Genomic DNA, 21089 nt, shown 5'->3' with positions numbered 1-21089 from the left:
CCTACTTATCTCTTTAAAAATAAACAGTAATGATTCTTTCTGAAGTCAGAGGTCCAGATAATTTTTAGAAAGCCAGAATATTGGTAAGGTAGCCCATGAGAAGACAGGAGGTTAATACTGGTAAGAAGGTGAAACCACTGTGTTTTGTCTTAAATCCTCTTTCTTCTGTAGCCTTTGGCTGGAAATTCTATATGATGTATTCTCTCTGTATGTGAAGAATCCAGTCATGAAATACATACTCTGTGCTTTGATTTTTTTTCCTTGTATATGCTCAGAGCAAAGCACAGGTTTAAGAGATCTATTAATGGATTGGATCACCCATCTTCAAAATTCAATAGACAGCATGGTGTTGTTAATTTTCTCCATGCAGGGACACACTCTGTGATTTGTTTCATTACAAGAGCATGTTTTCTTGTATGAGCAGCTTGTTTCCTATTTACAGCCTTGTAGTCAGGTTACAAAAATGTGCTCTCTTTGCCTATCTGGAGACACCTGTGAAAGTGGTCTTTGCTGAGGAGGGATTCTTAGAGATGTGCTGCAGTTTTTGTGCTTTATCTTTGCTGTAGTAGTGTTTATGCCTTAGAGTTGTAGCCTACCAGTACAATTTTTATTAAAACAATCCATTTTAAAATTTGCATTAAGAGCATATGACAGTAAGTCTAGAAGTCTTTAGCAGTTATAATTTGCTGCTTGGTCTACATGGCTTAAGCAGTTAAGTAATAATATAGATAAAATTTTGCTATCTTTTAATAGACTTTTCATACTAATCTGCAAGCATTCATGCTTTAATGGTGATTTCTGTCATCTGAGTGGGTACTCTCAAACTAGCTCCTTTGAGAAATAATTGTTATTACTTCTTTATGCTTTTATGGCAAATTACACTTTCATAAAGTGGAATCTTTACTTAGTTTATACATGTTACCACATCTGTTATTGATAATAAAAATCACTACGTGGCTTCTTTTGAAAAATGAAAGCATCCTTCAGGGCTGACTAAAGTATGGCCTTCATATTGTATTGCAGTCAATATACACAGACTGATTACTTTCTGTTTATCCTGAAGTGTTGCTGACTATGTAGTTACTACTCAGCAGGGTTTTTTCCCCTCATGTCTATGCCAGTCTTTTCCCTAATGTGGGTCTGCTTTAGGGGTGATTGTTTAAAACGATGTTTGATTTGTTTGGAGAAATTGCCTAAAAGGTTAGCATAAGCCACAGATCTTTCATAGAATGTTGCTTAAGTTGTTGTTTGAATAATATTTGTATAATTACAGCTGTAGTAGGATTTAATGCAAAACACCTTTTTCCCAACTGATGTGACTATTCTCAGAGGATTTTGTTTACTTTTTTTGTTTGCTAATTAGTCCTTAAGTATTACTTTATGTAATGAACTTTACTTTCTTCACTGGGTTCAGGAAAAGCTTGATTCTTTAAAGAGGAACTTTAGTTTCTTTAGAAAGACTTTTATTTTCTGTTAGTTGCTTGAAGGAGTCAGGGAGTTAAAATTCATGCAGATCTTTTCAAAGAATGTGACATATATCACAAAATTATTTTTGTTACTTTATGTTTGTCTTTTATTTTTGCATTGCTAATCACTCCATTCAATTTCAGGCAAAGTAAAGGGAAGTGATGAGTGTGCCCCAAACACAGCTTTGTCAAATTGGAGCTAATGACCAGCTACAGCTTAATTTGAGACACAGACTATTGCAGCTGAAGCTGGTTGTTGGATATAGTGTATTTACCAAATAGCTAGCGAATTATAAGAATGCCCCTTTGAGCAGGGGGAATCAAAGCTTTTTTTCTGATCTTAGAGGTTTGCCCAACATGAAAAATACATTTAAATAGTACAAACTCAGCCTTTGGTGAGGTCCTTATACCATGTATAGTATAATGAGACTTTATTCCTGGCTGTGACTTTTAGGAAGTTTTTAGCTTGGTGATTTTTTTTTTTTTTCAGAAAGCAAGTGTGAGCCTGTGTATCTCAAAAGTCACTAGAAATTAAGTTATATTTTTTTCAGATTGTTTACACTGGTACCCCTTTACTTCTTCTACAGTGTGTGTATCAAATTAATAAATATTTACCCTTTGTTTTTTTGTAGGAACTCAGGGGAATGTGGAGCATGGGAACCAGTATCAGATTAAACTGATGTATGAGCACAATCTTCAGAGAACTGCTTGTAATATGACTTATGGCCCATTTGGTGGTGTAAAAGGTAAGCTCCTTGTATATTCTTTATCATTGGTTGTTTAACTGAATTTTGAAAGGCAGCATGGCGCTGTTGTCTAGAGGAAAACATCTTTCTATTCATGATGATAGTTTTTATCTGATGCATATTGAAAATAACTCAAGCTGAAATGAGTGAAGAATGTGAAATACAGAGTAGTTTTCATCTCACATTTTGAACTGGATATGAGTTTACAAACTTAATGTGACAAAATTCCTGGCTCTTTCCTTGTACAATAAGACTCTTCAACATCTAAAAAGAATTATTTTATTCTGTGCTTTAATTCTATTTTACTTTTCAGTGCTTGCTTATCCTGGCCAAGTTAAAAAGTTCACATCTTCTTTTGCTGATCCTAAGATATCAAGTGTCTTAAAAGAGATGTAATGCAGACTTCTAAAAAACTACTTAAACTTAGATTGGGAAAAGAGAACAGTGGACAATAATATTTATGGTGTATTGGTAGATTTGAATGAGTTTAATAGATATCAGTATTTTTTGAACTTGTGGACTTGTTTTTGTGTTTTGATTTGGAAGTATTTAGATTGGCTTTGCATAACATCTGCTTTTCTTCAGAAGTAAAGATAGCCCAAAAATATTTGGGGAGGTGGCAGTCATCAACAACAATACTGTCACTAAACTGGTGGCAGAGTGATAAGTCACTTTCTGAGGCAAAAAGTCTCCTGCATCAATATGACAAATGTATGTAGACAGTTCTGTGTCTGTAATAACCTTCCAGTAATAATGCTACAAGGCCTTAACTCAAACTCAGGCTTGTCCCTGGGCTTAAATTCAGCTGACCAAAATCCTTACTGATTGAAGAGATTTTCACCTACTAATTTCTTACAGCTACCTTGGGGAAAATGGTCAGCTCATGTGGGTGAGAAGGTATAAGGGCTATCAGTATCTTGAGGAGTGAGTGTATATAGAATGGGCATAGTCATGTTAAAAGCAGAAAGACCATACAGAGGTTCCTAAATCTGAGAAGAGGGAATTATGTTCTCTGACATTCTACACTGAAGTTGCAGTAACAAATGTATAGGGGATAGTAAATAAACATTTTTTTTTCCCATCAGCCTTCCACAGGCTTCTCTGGAATTCTTTTCAGGCATCTGCTAACAGTGTCTCTCGCCTTCAGTAGAGGTTAATTCATGGTGATGCTGTCAGCCTGCAGCAATGAGCTTGCTTTGCTAACAGACTGCCTTCTGCACCACAGTCTGGAAGTAAAATAAGAAAATACAGGGAGAGGTTTTGAATTTCTTGCTGTCTGTTACTACTGTGACTAATATGTGTCTTACTGTTATACTCAAGCATTAAGTTTGAAACAATGTGAGAGTGAAGGAGGCCCTTCACAGGTCATGTTCACAGAGCTACTGAAGCAGATGCAGGAGAATGTCAGTTGAACAGAAGGAGGAAAGCATGCTGTGGGAGTGTTGGGGAGGAGGGTGAATGTCAGTCCCCCAGAAACATGATTTTTCATCTGAGTAAGCAAAGAATGCTGTAGGAGGTGACACAGATAACTTGATCTATGAAATTGCTCAGTCTTGCTCAGATTTCTCTTGCTGAAGGTAATGCTATTTTTCTTTTTATGGAGCTCTTAATCCTAGACCTTCAGTGGTAAAGGAGTGCATTCTACTCAGCCATAGCATTTAACACTAAAAAAAGAAAAAAAAAAAGATTGAGTTTGCAGTCCTGAGGTGTTTGGAACAGGTGAAAAGTAAAGTCAGGACCATGAACTTCAGGCAAGCAAAATGCCCTCTCTTCAAGGAGTTAGACTGACCCCTGTGAAACTGCCCTCAGGGACAAGGTGTCAGAAAATGCATATCTTTGAGGATGCCTTCCATAGAGTGCAAGAGCTCAAGATTCTCAGGTGTGAGAAATTGAGAAAGGAAGGCAAGAGATGGACTGATGCCTGAGTTGAGACCTGCTGTTCAAGCTAAAGGGCAAGAAGGAAATGATGCATAGCCAGTGGAGATAGGGAGAGGTGACCTGGGAAGACTATAGGGATGCTGTCTGGTTGGGTAGGGATGAGGTCAGAAAAGCCGAGGTACAGATGGAGATGAACTTGGTGAGGGGTGTAAAGAACAACAAGAAGGGTTTCTACAGGTACATTAGCCAAAGGAAGGTCAAAGAATGCAACACTGGCAAACTGGTAAAAGTGGATGAGTGGAAGGCTAAGCTCATTAACTTTTTTGCCTCTGTCTTCTGTGGGGTAGTGGTGCAACAAAGTCTCTCCCACTGGAAGGAAAGATTGGTTTTGTGACTACCTGAGGAACTTAAGTGTATGCGACCTGACAGAGAGAAATCCCAGAGTCCTGACAGAATTGTGTGATGTAGTTTCCAATCTATGCTCTATGGTTCTGGAAAAGTCGTGGCAGCAGGTGAAATCCAGGGTTACTGGAAAAAGACAAACACTGAATGCATTTTAAAAGGGCTGGAAAGGACCCCTCCCCAGGAAGTAGTGACCTGTCAGCCTCACCTCTGTGGTTGGAAATGCATGGAACAGAACTTTCTAGAAGCTGTGCTAAGGCACATGGAGAACAGGGATGTGACTCTAGGCAGTCAGCATGGCTTCACTAAGGTCAAGTCCTGGCAGATCAACTAGTGGCCTAGTGGTAGAGAGCCATGGAGTGACTACATCAGTGGATAAGGTAAGGATTATGAATGTCATCTATCTGGACTTGTGTAAGGCCATTTACACACTCTCCCACAATATCCATCTCTTTAAGTTGGGGAGAGATGGTTTTGATGGGTGGGCTGTTCACTAGATGATGAATTAGTTGTAGATGATGATGAATTGGTTGCATCTAAAGAATCATAGAATCACAGAAAATCACGAGTTTGAAGGGACCCATCAGGATCATCCAGTCAACTCATGACACTGTGCAGGACACCCCAAGAATCGCACCATGTGCTTCTTGAACTCAGACAAACCTTGGTGGTGTGACCACTTCCCTGGGGAGCCTGCTCAACCACCCTCTGTGTGAAAAACTTTTTCCTGATAACCAACCTAAACCTCACCTGACTCACCTTCTTGTCATTTCCTCAAGTCCTGTCACTGGTCACAAGAGTACTTGCTCCTCTGCTTCCCGTCAGGAGGATATTGAAGACCACAATGATATCTGCTCTCAGTTTCCTCTTCTCTAGGCTGAACAAATCAAGTGACCTCAGTTGCTCCTAATAAGGCTTCCTCTCCAGACCCTTCATCCTATAGAAGTCTAGAATGACAAGTAGTGCTCCTTAGGCATCTGTAGTAGGACCAGTGCTCTTTAATGTCTTCATCAATGATCTAGGCAGTGGGATTGAGTGCACCCTCAGCAAGTTTGCAGTTGACAGCAAGCTGTGTGGTGTGATTGACACACCTGAAGGATGGGATGCCATCCAGAGGCACCTGGACAAGCTTGAAAAGTGGGCCCATGGGAACCTGACAACGTTTAACAAGTCCAAGGGCTGCATATATGTCTGGGTGATCCCAGATGAATGAATACTGATGGGGAGATTAACTCATTGAGAACAGCCCTATGGAAAAGAACTTGGGTGTTCTCATGGATGAAAAGCTGGATGTGAGGCAATAGTTTGTGCTCACAGCCTGGAAAACTAAGTGTCCTTGTCTGCATCAAAAGCAGCATGACCATCAGGGTGAGGGAGGTGATTGTCTCTCTTGTGAGACCCCCACCCCCCCTTGTGAGAACTGCTGCTTGCACTTCTGGAATCCTCATCACAGGAAAGACATGGGACTGTTGGAGCAGGTTCAGAGGAGGGCCATGAAGATGGTCAGAGAGCTGGAGCACCTCTCCTGCAAACGCAGGCTGAGAGAGTTGGAGTTGTTCAGCATGGAGAAGAATAATTCAGGGAGACCTTAATGTAGTCTTTATATACTTAAAGGGAGCCTAAGGGACAGCTGAGGACAAATGCTTCATCCTAAAAGAGGGATTATTTAGATTCGATATGAGGAGAAAGTTTTTTTACAGTGAGGGTAGTACAATACTTAAGGTCAGATTGGATGGGTTGGATGGGGTTCTGAGCAACCTGATCTAGAAGATGTCCCTCCTCTTTGTGGGGGAGGTTTGGACTAAATGACCTTTAAAGAACCCCTCCAAACCAAACTATTCTATGATTTGAGAATTTTAATCTCTCTCGAGTTATTTCACATGTTTAAAATACAGAAACAAACATTGCTAGGTGTGTATAGCATTCTCATTCAGCTTTCTTCAATGTAAGATTTTGTAGTTCTGTCCCTACTAGTTTATGGCAAGCTTAGACCCTTGTATAATATTTTGGTCTATTTAACAACACATCTCTGTGGCTGAAATCTGATGGAGATGTAAAACATGAAATGTACAACTGTCACTTCTCAAGTGTTAGTTTTTTTCTCTTGTATTAAGAAAAAATATTAGTGTTTTCTCTATGGGGAATATTGTGAAGTAAAGAAACCTATTTTGTAGCCTTGTTTCTAAATTTCATTCTTGCTCGTGTCTTCAGATTAATGATTTGATCTATGAGTAATTTTCACATGTGGAAGAATTGAGACAGATGTTCTCATAACAGGAACAGATGAAAAATCAACAAACTCATTTATTCTCATAATAGAAAGTTGAAACCTAAGTTAAAGAATCTATTAAAGCTGTAGAATAAAAAACCCAAGGACTGAGAAGTTGATCAGTGGCTTGCATAGATTAACTGTACATTTTTCTTAAAAATAGCAGAGTGTGAATTGTGGTTGTCACCACTAGATGGTCCTCTTACAACATTTACCAGTCAGCATTTCTAAAGCTGCATTTATTCTTGTGCTGATTCTACAGGTGTATTTTCTGCAACACTTAGTGAGGTATAGAAAGCACAATAGCACTTTCTGAAAACCTCTATAGCTAAGAGCCTTATTGATCGAAACAAAATGTATTCTGGTGGTTGTAGAACGTTAGCAAAAAGGTGAAATGAAATTGATTCTTTCAGCAGAACTGTTACTGGCTCAAGGGCGTGAGAAATAACCATGAAATTCCTTATAAGTTTAGCTAGAATTCTAAACAAAGCTAATGGAAATGTTTAAAAACAGTAAGTGGAAAACATCTACAAAGATGAAAATGTAGAAGTCAAGCACAGTGTAGGCAGAGTTGATTGTGACTTAGGACTTTAAAATCTGTGGCAAAGGATTATAATGCAGATCTTGACATTTCTTTGCTGCTTTAGCTATACGTTTGTTCCTTGCTTTCTCTGAATGCTGGTGCTAATATGAAACCAAGAAACTGTCAAGAAGGGACATATAAAGATCACCTATTGATTTTATATTTAAAAAAATATGTATTGTTAGCCTAGACTTTCACAAGTTGAACTTAAAATTAAGACACTGCCTTTGTTGTTTAGAATGCATGTCTCCTTTTCATATTCTGAACTGTTCCTCATGGTCTTAGAGCTATAAGTTGAGTTCGTCATCCAGTGCTCCAATTCTAGCATATGGGTCATTTTAGAAAGGATGATTCATGATAAAATCATGAGTCAGTAGTGCTGAACCCTGGTTTTCAACCAAGTGAACTCTTAACCTAGCCACAAAATGTCACAGCCCTTAAGTAATGAACATACTGTAAACTTCATGGTTTGCTTCGGATATAAAATTTAAACACCTTGAGGGTACTCTACCTTAAGCTGTTTTTTTTTTTCTTTATTGAGAAAGTGAAGGTGAAAAAGCATATATCTTTAAGATTTATGTTGCACCCTTACTTATGGTGAGTACTCAGCTTAACAAAAATTTTACTTTATAAAAACCCATTCATCACATAAGTTTTATAAGGTCAGATTTTACTATTATGGCCTCCTGCAATTATGCCACCAGAGACTGCTCTGCTAAGAATTCAGCTGTCTTTATATGAAGTGATGTTTGCTGATAATTTAAGCTATCTTGGAAAGTATTTTCTGTTTTCACATCTGTAGTACGTTCCGAGTCTTTATGAGTCAAATACCAATGACCTGGTATTTGGCTCAAGCTCATAAGTTTAAGATGATGAGCTCATTAGAGTGGTTAAGTTTGGAGGCAGCCTGGACTGTTGCAACCCTGCCTGGCTGAGTTTGTGATCTCAAGGAGTATGATTTTGGCAAGAAGTGAAGTAAGGACCCTGAGCTTTGGAAGAGTGAACTTCCAGATGTCTAAGGAGTTGGTGAATGAGATGCCCTGAAAAACTGTCCTTAGGGACAAAGTATCTGACCAGACCTGTCACTTAGAGCAGAAAGCTCTCCATCCCAATGTGTGAGAAACCAAGCAAGATAGGGCAGACACCAGCAAACATGAACAAGGATCTAGTCCTCAAACTGAGAAGTAAGAAAGAATGTGCAGCCAGTGGAAACAGAAGACAGGTGATCTGGGGAGAGTACAGGGATATCATTCAGATGTGTAGAGATGGGATCAAGAAAGTCAAAGTACTGATGGAACAGGACTTGGTAAGGGATGTGAAAAATAACAAAAAACTATTCTGTAAGTATACAATGTCAGAAAAGAAAGACCAAGGAGGCCAATAAATGACAAAGGAGAGCTGGTAACAACAGATATGGAGAAGACTGAGGTACTCAATGAGTTTTTTCCCCAGTCTTCACTGGCAGTTAGGTTTCCCACATCTCTCAAGTCTCTGAACATCTTGTGGGAGAGCCAGGTTACTCCTGCTGTAAGAAAAGAGCAGGTTTGGGACTACTTGATGAAACTGAATAGCTACAAGTCTGTGGGGCCTGATGACATGCACCTCAGGGTCCTGAGGGAACTGCCTGATGTTGTTGCAAAGACACTCTTCATTGTATTTGAAAAATCATAGCAGTCAGGCAAAGTCCTGGTAACTGAAAGAATGGAAACACCTTTCCTAATTATAATAAGAGTAGAGAGGAAGATCTGGGGAACTACAGACTAGTGGGCCTCTCCTTTGTGCCTGGGAAAATTATGGAGCAGTTCATCCTGGAAGCAATGCTAAGGTATGGCTTCACTGAGAGCAAATTATATCTAACCAATCTGGTGGCTTTCTGTGATGGAGTTACTGCAATGGTTGACAAAGGACAGTGAATGGATATCATCTACCTAGGTTTCTCTAAGGTGTTTGACATAGGCCCACATGGTGTCCTTAACTCCAAACTGGAGAGATGTGGATTTGCTGGATATACTATTAGCTGGATAAGGAACTGGCTAGATGGATGCAGCAGGAGAGTTGTGGTCAATGGCTCTATGTCCAGGTGGAGTCTGGTGACAAGTGGTGTCTCTGTCTTGGGGCCAGTACTCTTCAATATCTTTGTCAATGATCTAGGCAGCAGGATTGAGTGTACCCTCAGCAAGTTTGCAGATGACAGCAAGCTGTGTGGTGTGATTGACACACCTGAAGGATGGGATGCCATCCAGAGGCACCTGGACAAGCTTGAAAAGTGGGCCTGACAAAGGTTCCCATGGGAGCCTGACAAAGTTCAATGAGTCCAAGTGCCAGGTTCTGCGTATGTGTCTGGGCAATCCCAGATGAATGAATACTGATGGGGGGATTAACTCATTGAGAACAGCCCTATGGAGAAGAACTTAGGTGTTCTCATGGATGAAAAGCTGGATGTGAGGCAATAGTTTGTGCTCACAGCCTGGAAAACTAAGTGTGTCCTTGTCTGCATCAAAAGCAGCATGACCATCAGGGTGAGGGAGGTGATTGTCTCCCTTGTGAGACCTCCCTCCCCTCCCCCCACCCCATTATGAGAACTGCTGCTTGCAGTTCTGGAATCCTCATCACAGGGAAGACGTGGACCTGTTAGAGCAGGTTCAGAGAAACTCCACAACAATCAAAGGGATGGAGCATCTCTTTTTCCAAAGGCAATCTGAGACTGCTGGGATATTTCAGCCTGGAGAAAAGGCTCTGGGGGAGAGCTTGATTGTGGCCTTATAGTATTTAAAAGGGGCTTACAGTGAGGAGGGAGTGTGACTTTTTACAAGGGCAGATAGCAAAAGGACAAATGGGAATGGTTTTATACTAAAAGAAGAGAGGTGTCCCATCCCTGGGATTTTTCAGGACAGGCGAAGTTGGACAGGCCTCTGAACAGCATGACCTGGTGGGTCCCTGCCATGAGAAGTGACATCATCTACTAGACCAGGTTGTTCTGAGACTTGTGCAGTCTTACTCTGAATATTTCCAGGGATGGTGCATCCTCCACCTTAGTGCACAGCCTGTTCCAGTGTTTTATCACCCTCCTTGTTAAAAAAGTTCTCCCTTATGTCTTATTTAAATTAATTCTTTTTTATGAAAGCCTTTACCCCTTGTCCTATAGCAGCATACTCTCCTAAAAGTTTGTTCCATAAATAATTTAAAATTTTGTACTTGGCTGGTAAATCCTGAGTGATGGAATTGTTTTTGGTGATTGGAAGTCACTGCTGATTGAAAGCTTCTGATAAATAAGTTGCATGTTTTTCCATTGTTAAAACGTAGGAATGGAGTGAAGCAAGTGAACTGGATATAGTGTTTTAGTTGAGAATTCCTTTTCTTAGTCTTCTTTATCATGCAGTGTCCCTCCAGTTCAGTTTCTAAGGCATAAATCTGGTATTAATCTAGAAATAGTCAAGTCTTATTAAGCAATATTCCATATATAATTTAGTATTAATAAAGTAAAAACAATGATAATTGAAAAACAGTGAGAAGGGGTTTTTTTGGTAGATAGGTAGTGATTGGATTTTGAGACAGTATTGTTAAATTTTGTGATTGATATAATTTGGTCTTGATTTTATATTGTTCCCATGTTTTGTTTATTTATGGTGACACCAAAATCATGTAGGCCTAGTTATTTTAATTAAAATAATGATTAATTGGATCTGTTCTACCTGTGCAGAATTTTGGTTAATCAATTTACCATACTGTTGTATGACATGGTAGTAATAAACTATTTTTATATAAGAATATTAAAACTCCTTATAGATGCATAATCACACAGAGATTAGATGAGATAATTATCAGCAGCTTAAGAATGAATTTACATATTGGCACAGTAAAATATTTGCAGGAAATGGGCATTAAGCAAAACTAATTTTTGACTCAGCGCAAATAAATTATATTAATTAATAATTAATTGTTATCATCTTTTCCTAACATGATGTTTAGATAATTTGTGCTGAAGTTACCTTAATTTTGTACCTACAACATTCAGAATAAATAAATACATGTGACTTGACTTTGTCATGCCCATATTGAAGGTATTTAGACATGGTATGTTTTCCTGTCTGTAGAGAAATCTGAGAAAGAAGACAGTCATCTAGAAAGTGACTCTTACTCCTACTTTACTGTCTTCTGTTGGATGGGTTAGGACTTAGCCACTTTATACTGTTAGCTTAAGTCCTTCTACATCTTAAGAAACAGTCAATGTACTTCTTGTGCCTGACTGTGCTTAAAAAGAGATTTACTGATGTGGAGCCTGCTTATAAGAAATGATGGTATTATGCTTTTTATAGTGGAAGAAAAGTGCCCTTATTACTTCTTTGAAAAAGTTTACAGATCAGGCCACAACTTCATTCTTTGCCTTGTTTGCCTTGAGTCAGATATGACTTATGTTTGAGGAAAGTATATGCAATAAATTTCTGCTGAAGTAATGTGAAGAGTAGAGAAGGGCTTTAAAGTAAAAACAAAGCCACTGTTACTTGAAACTTAGGCAGCTTTACAGATTACCACATAAATTTCCTGTGGTCAGTTGTGCATTAGACTGGATGCTGGGCAGGATAGTAGCTCATATATGAATAAACAACAGTGTGTAAGGAGTGAATACTAAAATTCTCTGCTTTGAGGCCTGGTGAGTGGGAAGGTTTCCTGAGCTGCAGGTTTCCTAAGCTGCTCTCTGAAGTGCTTAGGAAGTGTGTGAATGATCACATGCTCTAGTAGGAGGACGCCCTTTCCCAGGTGAGGATGGAGTTCTGTGGTTGTTCTTCAGGGTGTAAGTGGTACATTAATGTGGGTGTATAAGCACGCTGAATACTTCCAGTTTTCTATTAAAAAAAAAAAAATCCTTTTCTTCAATTTTTAAGATTTTTTCATCTTCTGAAGAACTAAAGAAACAGCATATTGATAGCTCACCAGTGGGGGACACAATCTATTGGGTTGCTCTTTAATAGAATACTGATTTTATTTAGTGACAGGCAGAAATCATAGTTTAATAACTTTGCCTTCTTAGCTGCTGAATTATTTTTGAATAGCATTTACTTACAGATGATGATTTTACACTGCAAAAGCACTGTTACTGCTTTATGTGATTCCACACTTACATTATCTAATAGTTAAGTAATAAGTGAGTTAACCACAGTTTTCTATAAGTCTTCAAATGAGTTGGTAAGTGATTTAGTATTGGATCCCCCTAATAAGCACAGGCTTTGCAATTTATGTTTTCATCTGAAACCTTAATGCCTTAGGTCAGCTTCCAGAGTAGTTCAGATTTATTTGAAGTTGATTCATGGATACTCTACCAGTAAAAGCAGATAATAAAACAATAGCAAAGGGAAGGAAAAAAGAAAATACAGCTTTGACATGAAAATGTTACAAGCAGAAAAGTGTGAAAATACCTTAAACCTATCTTTTTCTCAGCAAATGGCTTTGAATTAATTTTACTTTTATTATTGCACTGGCCTAGAGGCAAAGTATGTTTGAGTGTTACAACAAAGAGGGTGCTATATGGAGGAGTTTTTTTTAATAATGAAATACAACATAAACCATGCAACCTTGTAACAGGAAACTTTGTGAGGAGGGTAGACTGTATTTAACTTTTCTACAATTCTGCAAGAATAAATTTTATTAGGTGTTAGTAAAAAAAAAAAATTATCAGCTGAGTTTTATGCTGTAAGGTTAAATGATTCTTATGACTATGTTTAAACACTGGAGCAGTATAAATTCAGACTTTGATTTATTGGCTAGTTCTGTTAAGAAGCAGAATATTTAACTGTTGCCTTCCTGTTAAATTGCTTCTGCATAAGGACAGATTTTTGGAAAGGTTTGGGATTTGAAATTTTTTCATTGAATAGATCTGGTGATGACTACTCCTAAATGGTTTTTCACTCAGCTTTGGAAAGTTGGAAAGCTGTTAATGTTGGTGTTGTTGTTTTTTTTTTTTTTTTTTTTTTGTTTTTTTTTTTTTTCTCCTATTAATAATTGTGTTAGAATCTCTTCTCTAAATTGAACAAGTGAATGAAAAAATAATCAAGGAAAATGTTCTCTGAATCTCTTACCATCCTCTTCTTAACAGTAATGATTACAGCCTAATGATCACAGCCTAACAGAAATAAAGGGTCTCATTGCCTTCAGTTGGCCAGAACTTTGCCTCAATTGTGAATTCCTAGATAAATCTCCTAATCAGCAATTTTTTTAAAAAAAGAACTATAATTTAAGTGAAGTAAAATAAATTGCAGAAATACATAACTTTGGGAGCAGTTGTATATGTAAGCAAAAGACTTGTTTTTCAAAACTTTGGTAAATTCTGTATTACACTTTGTCTAATTTCCCTTGTTGAAGTATGTTACCCAAAAGTGTGCCGTCACTGTGCACTGGTAGCATAAAATGTTTTGTGTCTTACATGTGGGGTTAAGGCTTCTGCAATGCTCCTGCCAAGAGTCAGTGAGTGCAAAGGCAGAACAATGATTACCTCATATGTTTTTAATAGCTCATGTATATTAATAATGACCCAATCTGTCTTTTGTCTTTTTGATGACATATTGTTGACTCATTTTAATTCATCGTCCCACTACAATCTCCAGACTCTTCTTCTTAGTGCTATTGCCTGCCTCTGGTTTCCTGTGAGTCAATTGTCTGAGATCACATCAGATGTTTTATTTCAGTTTAGAGATGCTGTGTCTAAAGTTTAGAGATGAAGTATATGTTATTACCCAGTCTGATAAATAGTTTGGCATGATGAATTTTTGTTACTTTGAACCAATGTACAGCTTTATTATTTACATATGTACTTTCTTATTTAAATGTTCCAGCATTTCCTGTAAATGCATTTGTCTCTAAGATTTGTTTGCTGCCCCATAGTTTTTCCTCCAAAAGAATGAAGACTTAGTGATTATTTAGTCTATTTTGTCTTCTCAAAGAGTCTTTCAGAAGTATGTGTATGTAGCTTTTGTTTATTTTTCCAGTGGTCATCAATGATTACTCCATTACAAAAAAAGTCTCCAACGTATAGGAATTTAGGGTTTGGAGAGTCACTAAACCCTTGTTAGTTGCTTTTCCTAGAGGGTTGAAATGTATCTTGTACAAGCTATGATGCTTTATACTAATTTTGGTTTGGTGCGAATTGTTCCTATCAAAAATCACTCTGCTACATCATTGTGGTAGCTTAGTCCCTAAGTACCACACAACTGCTCATTCACTTTCTCCCACTTCACCCTGGTGGACTGGGGAAGTGAATCAGAAAAAGGTAAAATCTGTGGGTTGAGACAAGAATAGTTCAAAATTTTAAGTAAAGTATGATAATAATAATAATAGTAATAAAAAGAAGAGAGAAATAAAACCCAACAAAAACAAATAAGGCACAGTACAGTTGCTCACCACCCACTGACTGATGCCCTGCTGGCCCCCATCAGTGATCAGCCTCTTTACAGCCAACTCCTCATTTGAGTGTTCTCAGTGTGTTTCCAACTGTCTAAAAATACAGGATAACAAATTGTTCCTGTGATGTCTTTTCTGAGATTGCCAAGAAAGAAACTAATAGCATGGTGATTTTTTTGATAGAGATGTAATTCACTGACTCATTTGACCACAAAGTAAGAGTTAACCTTTTCTGTATGTTGGTTGCTAGCCTAGTATATATATAGACAAATGACTTGAATGTGAAAAATGGCTGTGTTTCATTGGTGTTTTTTAGCAAATTAAGTCAAGCTGTTTATTTCAAAATTTTTAGGGTATATTTGAAACTTTTTGAAGATATATTGGAATTTCATCTAATGCTCTGTACAGTAAACCGTCACTTTTGTGTTGTAAGCTTCTGACCATCTGACTTCATTAGAAATATTCTCAATGTGTTCTTTGGATGTGAATGCAGTTATTTGGGAGATCATTCTTCAGTACATATTTTTAACAATTCTTTAGCTCAAAAAATTAGTAAATAATCACACAGAAGGGGAAAAGTTGGAAGGTACCCCTGGAGGTCATCTAGTCCACAAACCCTGCTTGTCCCTAGATGTCCAGATGGCTTTTGAATATTTCCACAATCCCTCTGGGTAGACTGGTCCAGTGCTTAGCCACAGCTTCACAGTAAAGAAGTTTTTCCTCGTGTTTAGGTGGAACTTCTCATGTACATCAGTTTCTGCCCATTGCCTCTCATCCTATTGCTTGGCATCACTGGGAAGTGTCTCAGTCCATCCTCTTGACACTCTCCCTTCAGATACTTACTCATATATGTTGACGAGGGTTCCTCTCAGTCATCTTCCTGAAGCTAAACAGGCTCAGCTCCCTCAGCCTGTCCTTATAGGAGAGATGACCTCATCTTTGAGGTCATCCTTTTTGCTGTCCCCTGGACCTGCTGTAGGAGCTCCATGTCTCTCTTGTACTGGGGATCCCAGAGCTGGACACAGCACTCCAGATGTGTCCTTACCAGGGCTGAGTAGAGGGGTAGGCTCACCTGCCTCAGCCTGCTGGCAGTGCTCTTCCTGATGCATCCCAGGATACCATCAGTATTTTTGGCCATAAGGGCACACTGCTGGCTCGTGGACATCTTGCTTGTTTCACCCAGGTCCTTCTCCACAAAACTGCTTGGACCAGCTGCCTTGGACCTCTTTTTCCTCTAGGGCATGTTTCCCTGGGATTCTTCAAGAAGGTCTCTGAAGAGGCCAAAGTTAATTCCTCTGAAGTCCATTGTTGTGATCCTATTCACTGACCTGCTTCTTCCTCACAGGATACTAATGGTCTCTTGGTCACTGTAGCTAAAGCTGCCCCCAACCTTCACATCTCTAACCATACATTCTGTGTTTGGTAGTAAGGGTCCAGAAGCACACCTTTCCTAGCAGGCTTCTTCACCACCAGTCCCAGAAAGTTATTGTCAGTGCCTTCCAAGAACCTGCTGGGTTGTTTATGCCTTACTGTGTGGTTCCTCCAGCAGATGTCCAGGTGGTTGAAGTTCTCCATGAAAACCAGGGTCTGTGACTGTGAGGCTACTTTCAGCCTGTAGCAATCACCCACAATACTGTCATCCTTAGTAGTTTGTGCTTTATTCCTAACCCATAAGCTCGATTTACTCATCATCCTCCCCGAGACAGAGATTTATGCATCAAAGTACTTCAGAAGTGCTTAGTAGTCATGAAGCTTCTTAGTCTAAGGAATCTATAAGAGGAGAAGTAGAAGAAAAGATAGGGAATTTCACTGGGTTTTAACAGTGGGATCATATAGTTCTGTTTCATTGTAAGTTTTCAGGTATTTTTAAAATGGAATTTTAAAGTTGATAGATGTATTTGAGGAAGGTGATTTATGATCTTACTGATACCTTTTGAAAGTACCAAAAATATTGAAAAATAGAGCATGTATTCAACTTCAGCTTAACTCAGTGGAAGGTCTGTTGTTGATTTATGATTCTCTAAAAACATCCATGTGCGGAACTATTCAGTCAAGTGTAATTGATTTTGAAGGGCTACTGGTGACAGTACTTGTTTGTGGGAGATTGCCAGTTCAGTAAGTTGTTCTGTAATATTTATAGAATGTATGATAGGTGTATATTTTCAGGTGAGAGCAGAAAGTTCACAGACTGGAATTTCTCCTACTTACTTTAGAAAAAGTGTATGCCAGTGTTGTAATGTCTGTATGAATGTGAGGCTCTTAGAAGATTTCTGCAGCTGCTAGGGCCTGAAAAGTAGTTACTGAACAAGTTGTGGCAACAAACAGAATTTAAGGAGAAGACTTTTACCATCTCTTTGTGAATTGTCATTATTCAGGCTACATCACGGCATACAGTCATTTTCAAGACTTCCTCTATTTATGCTGTCTATAGTTAATCTTCTGCATTGAAAAAGAGAGCAACTTGGAGTGACGCTGCTTTCACAGCTGCCTGAACATTTTTACTGAGATGGAAATATTCACTTTTAATTGTAGAAAAAAAATTCACTTAATATAGAGATTGTAATAAACAAATTTTTGTACTACAGTCTGTCATGTGTACACAGTGCCAAATACTATGTTTCTTTCAGTAGGAATTTTAGTATGTTGGATGTTGCAGCTATGATACTTTGGAATCTTTATATTGCAAGCTGGTCTATCCTACTCTTTTGAACCATACTAGTGTTTTTTCTAAGGATGCTTCCACCACCTCAGGTTAATAGAGATTTGAAGGGATCATTCTCTAGTAACATAATTTAACTATGTCATCTTCTGTGGTAAGTCTTGAATCAAGAACAAAGGAGTATATCACAAGTCTCTTAAGGGATTAATAGTGTGAATGAGGGCTGATTGCCTTTGAGATGCTTCAATAGTTCAAAAGTCTATTTCCATCTGAAATCCTCCTTGTGTTTTATGGCAGGCAGAAATTTCTAAGAGGTTAGAATTCATTATGACAGGTGAGACAAGCAATGACTTTTTTTTCCTTGTGGCAACTTTGACTCCATGCTTTACTATAACTTGACCAGGGAGGCTCCTTACAGAGAGGGCTGTTACAGAGAGAGCATCTTTTGCTTTGGGACTTAGGAATATGATTTACTGCAATGCTTTAATATCCAGAATGGTTTAAGAAATAATTCAAGCTAACATCAATAAAGCAAGGACTTAATTTTTTCTTTAAACACTTTCCTTAGTTTCTCCTAAAGTTCTTCCAATCCACTACTCTATTTTTATTTCCTTCCCATTGGAGTGATTTTTCAATTCCAGCAGAAAAGCACTCGTGTCAGCTGGAATGTGTGTGCACTTTGTGCATCAGGTGGGATGGGTACTTGCATTAACACTGAGTGATGCAGGGCAATTATCTTCTTTGCTTGTGTTCACGGTATTGGCAGTCAGATCCTCTGGACTAGGATGAATGGCCACAGCTGAAGTCCTGAACTTTGATCCTTTCTGTAGTTATGCTGGTAAATTCAGAATTCTTTCTGCATATACACTGACACGTGCTTCATGCACTGGGTTAGGGAGGTAATGCAAGACTTGCCTTTTACTAGGCATGCATTGTTTTAAGAACTGCTCAAGTTATTTTCAAATGGATTTTTCATTTGTCAGACCTGATCCCTGAAGTTTTTATCACAGTTGCCCTAGATCTGCTTTACTAAAGGAGCGACTCTCAGCAGCAAGTTTCCAAAATGTGTTTGAACTGGAGAAGTCTGTGTTCCCTATGCTGTAAGAAATTTCAGGGGCAAATTTCAGTGATGAAGGAAAAGGTAAACATACTTTCTTGTTTCAAGTCAGGACAGGAACTTGTCTTCCTGTGTGGGAGAATATAGTTTATGTGTGTCACTTCATTGATTACTTTTAAATCATATTAGGAAAGCATTTCCTATGTATAATTTAAGGGCTCTTAGGCTCCTGAGTGTGTTGTAAATGCCAGTTTATCTTTTAATTTTATTTCATTGATGCTTCCTTCCACATGGGGCTTTTTTAGTGAGGCATTTGATTACCTTTGAAGGCAGTTAAAGTTTTCTCTGCTGACATCTTCCTAACTCTGTAATTTTATGAAGTTTTTAATGATTTCAAATTTATCCCACTGCAGTTTTCATTGCCTGATTTCATGTGGTGCTCAGGCTCTGTGATTACATAATGTACATTCTATGAAAATGATTTGGTGCCAGAGGGGAAGCTCAGAGTACAGGAAATCATTAACATGCAAAAAAACTTGGGTTCCAAAATAGCTTTAATTAGAAGCTTATTTCAAAGAACTACCACCTGCCTCTCATTTTGTCTTTGCATTAGCTCTAAAAATACATTGTGGCTTAAAAGTGTGATGTAAATATATTCATATCCTGAATTTATTTTTCATAACAAAACTACAAAACAACAGTAGCTTGTGCTTAAAAGTAGCACTTTCTGGTAAGGGGACATTTCTCTTGAGATATGAGCTGCTGAAACTATGTAGAGTATACTAAGTGACACCATCTGATATGCAGAAAACACTGTGATTTATATTTTCACTTTATAAATGTGTCACTGGCAAGGCAAACTGCCTGCAATAAGCTTTTTTGAAATGGACATTTCTGGTTGAGTCTTTGGAGGACTGCATTTCTCAAAGTGAAATGTAACAACTCCATTCACTAGACACACATTAAAAACAAATGGCTGAAGGAAATAAGTTGACCTATGAAAAGTGGGAAATAAGAGTTCATACACAATTTACTTCTCTTTAATTATGCTTTACATGTTTGGCTAACTGGATTTTGAAGCACTGGTGCAAGCTAGTTAAAATCCAGATTTGAAAATTAGCAAGTAGGAACAACACAAATATGATGAGCATAGTGGTGGGTATATTAATAAGTGCTGCTGTGCTTTTAAAAGCCAGAATAGAGATTCCTGATTCAGTCTCATGCCTCTGTTTCTTTAGACATGTACAGTTCAGTACTACAGTGTGCTTGCAGATCATTACTCTAAAGAACTTGTGATGTCATGCCATATTCAGTTGTACCACTATTGCGTAAACAGGAGAGATTTTAACAATGATATTTTTGTGTGATTTCGATTATGGACGCTAAAGATGAATGCTTCCATGTTTCACATGACATGTAGCTTCATATATATTCCAGGAAGTGCTGTAGTACTTCACTTCATCACTTTCATGATGTTATGGAATTTGTAAGAAGATTGATACTTATAATACAGAGAAGAACAGAGCTATTACTATTTGGTACTTAAGCAGGAATCTCAACGTTTGTAATGACTTTTACTTTTTTCTGTTATTTGAGTTGTAATATGTCCACTAGATTATCACTTTCTATCAATTGTATCTGTTATGGTTTTCATCAGAAGAGTAGAAATCAACAACTTAATTGTATATTTTAGACAAGCTTAAATCCTAAAGATTTTGGTCAGCAGTTATCTAAGAGACAGTTTTCTTACTACTATCAGTATAATCAGGAGTACCTGAAATCTAATTATATTAGAAAATAGATAATGTTTCTGTGGTAGTAAGGGCATTCGCTATTCCTGTAAGTGGATGGCACAGAGAAGAGTCTGTCTCGCTCTTGTCTTTTCACTAGAGACTGAGATTCAACTTTGCCTCAACCAAATGAACAATCTGAATTACACTTTCAAGTGTCCTGCTTATCACGTTTGTTATTTGTAACAGGGTTTATGATATGTTATGAATTATATGCAGAATCTGGAACAAAAGGATGGTAGATCTTACTTTTTAGAAAATGGGAAAATCTCAAAAAGAGATGAAGTGGGATGGACCCTGCTGCTTTATCTTTTTTTTTTTCTTGTTTTTACCCTAAACTGAATTTTTATTGTGTATTTCAATCACAAGGACAAGTAATGCAATGTACTTTCTGGCCTTTTACACTATTTATTTTTAAGTAGTTAAGGTTTCTATGAAAAATCACAGTGGAGATGAACAATGTTTTGCACTGTACATTTGTTGCATTTCAGATATTGAATATTTCTTTGACTTTTGTTACCTTTATGGAACTGTAAGAATGAAGCTTTAGTCTATTTTTGTTTTGCTTCACGTTCCTATGTTTGAAAACTTATTAAAGGATTGAGGGTGGAACTTGGTGAACAGAGAATTTATTTGGGTTGTTCATGCATACAGAATCATTCCTTAGACAAAATAGGGTATTTTAATCAAGGTGAATAGATGTTTTGAATTACGTTGGAATAGGCAATAGACATTTGAATATTTCATGTAGTATTTGCAAGGTAAGAGCTTATCTCTGAATTCAGGAGAGATTAATCAGCTTCAGAAAGTGTTAGATAGCTCTCTTTGAATGCCTAAAAACTACTGT

The 21089-nt window shown here is 37.9% G+C and overlaps 1 protein-coding gene across 5 annotated transcripts in view; it reads left to right on the top strand.

Moving 5' to 3' along the window:
• Positions 1-21089, top strand: part of BBS9 (Bardet-Biedl syndrome 9) — a 278787-nt gene that overhangs the window by 5877 nt on the left and 251821 nt on the right. For all 5 annotated transcript variants that reach the window (XM_021553258.3, XM_021553256.3, XM_021553257.3 and 2 more), the window contains exon 5: positions 2099-2212. In XM_021553258.3, the coding sequence (XP_021408933.2) occupies positions 2099-2212 (114 nt within the window). The remainder of the gene's footprint in view (positions 1-2098; positions 2213-21089) is intronic.

The sequence above is a fragment of the Lonchura striata genome, chromosome 1 (genome assembly GCF_046129695.1).
Source record: "Lonchura striata isolate bLonStr1 chromosome 1, bLonStr1.mat, whole genome shotgun sequence".
NCBI lineage: Eukaryota > Metazoa > Chordata > Aves > Passeriformes > Estrildidae > Lonchura > Lonchura striata.
The sequence above is the reverse complement of the archived record's forward strand: the minus strand, read 5'-3'. Positions and strand labels throughout refer to the sequence as shown.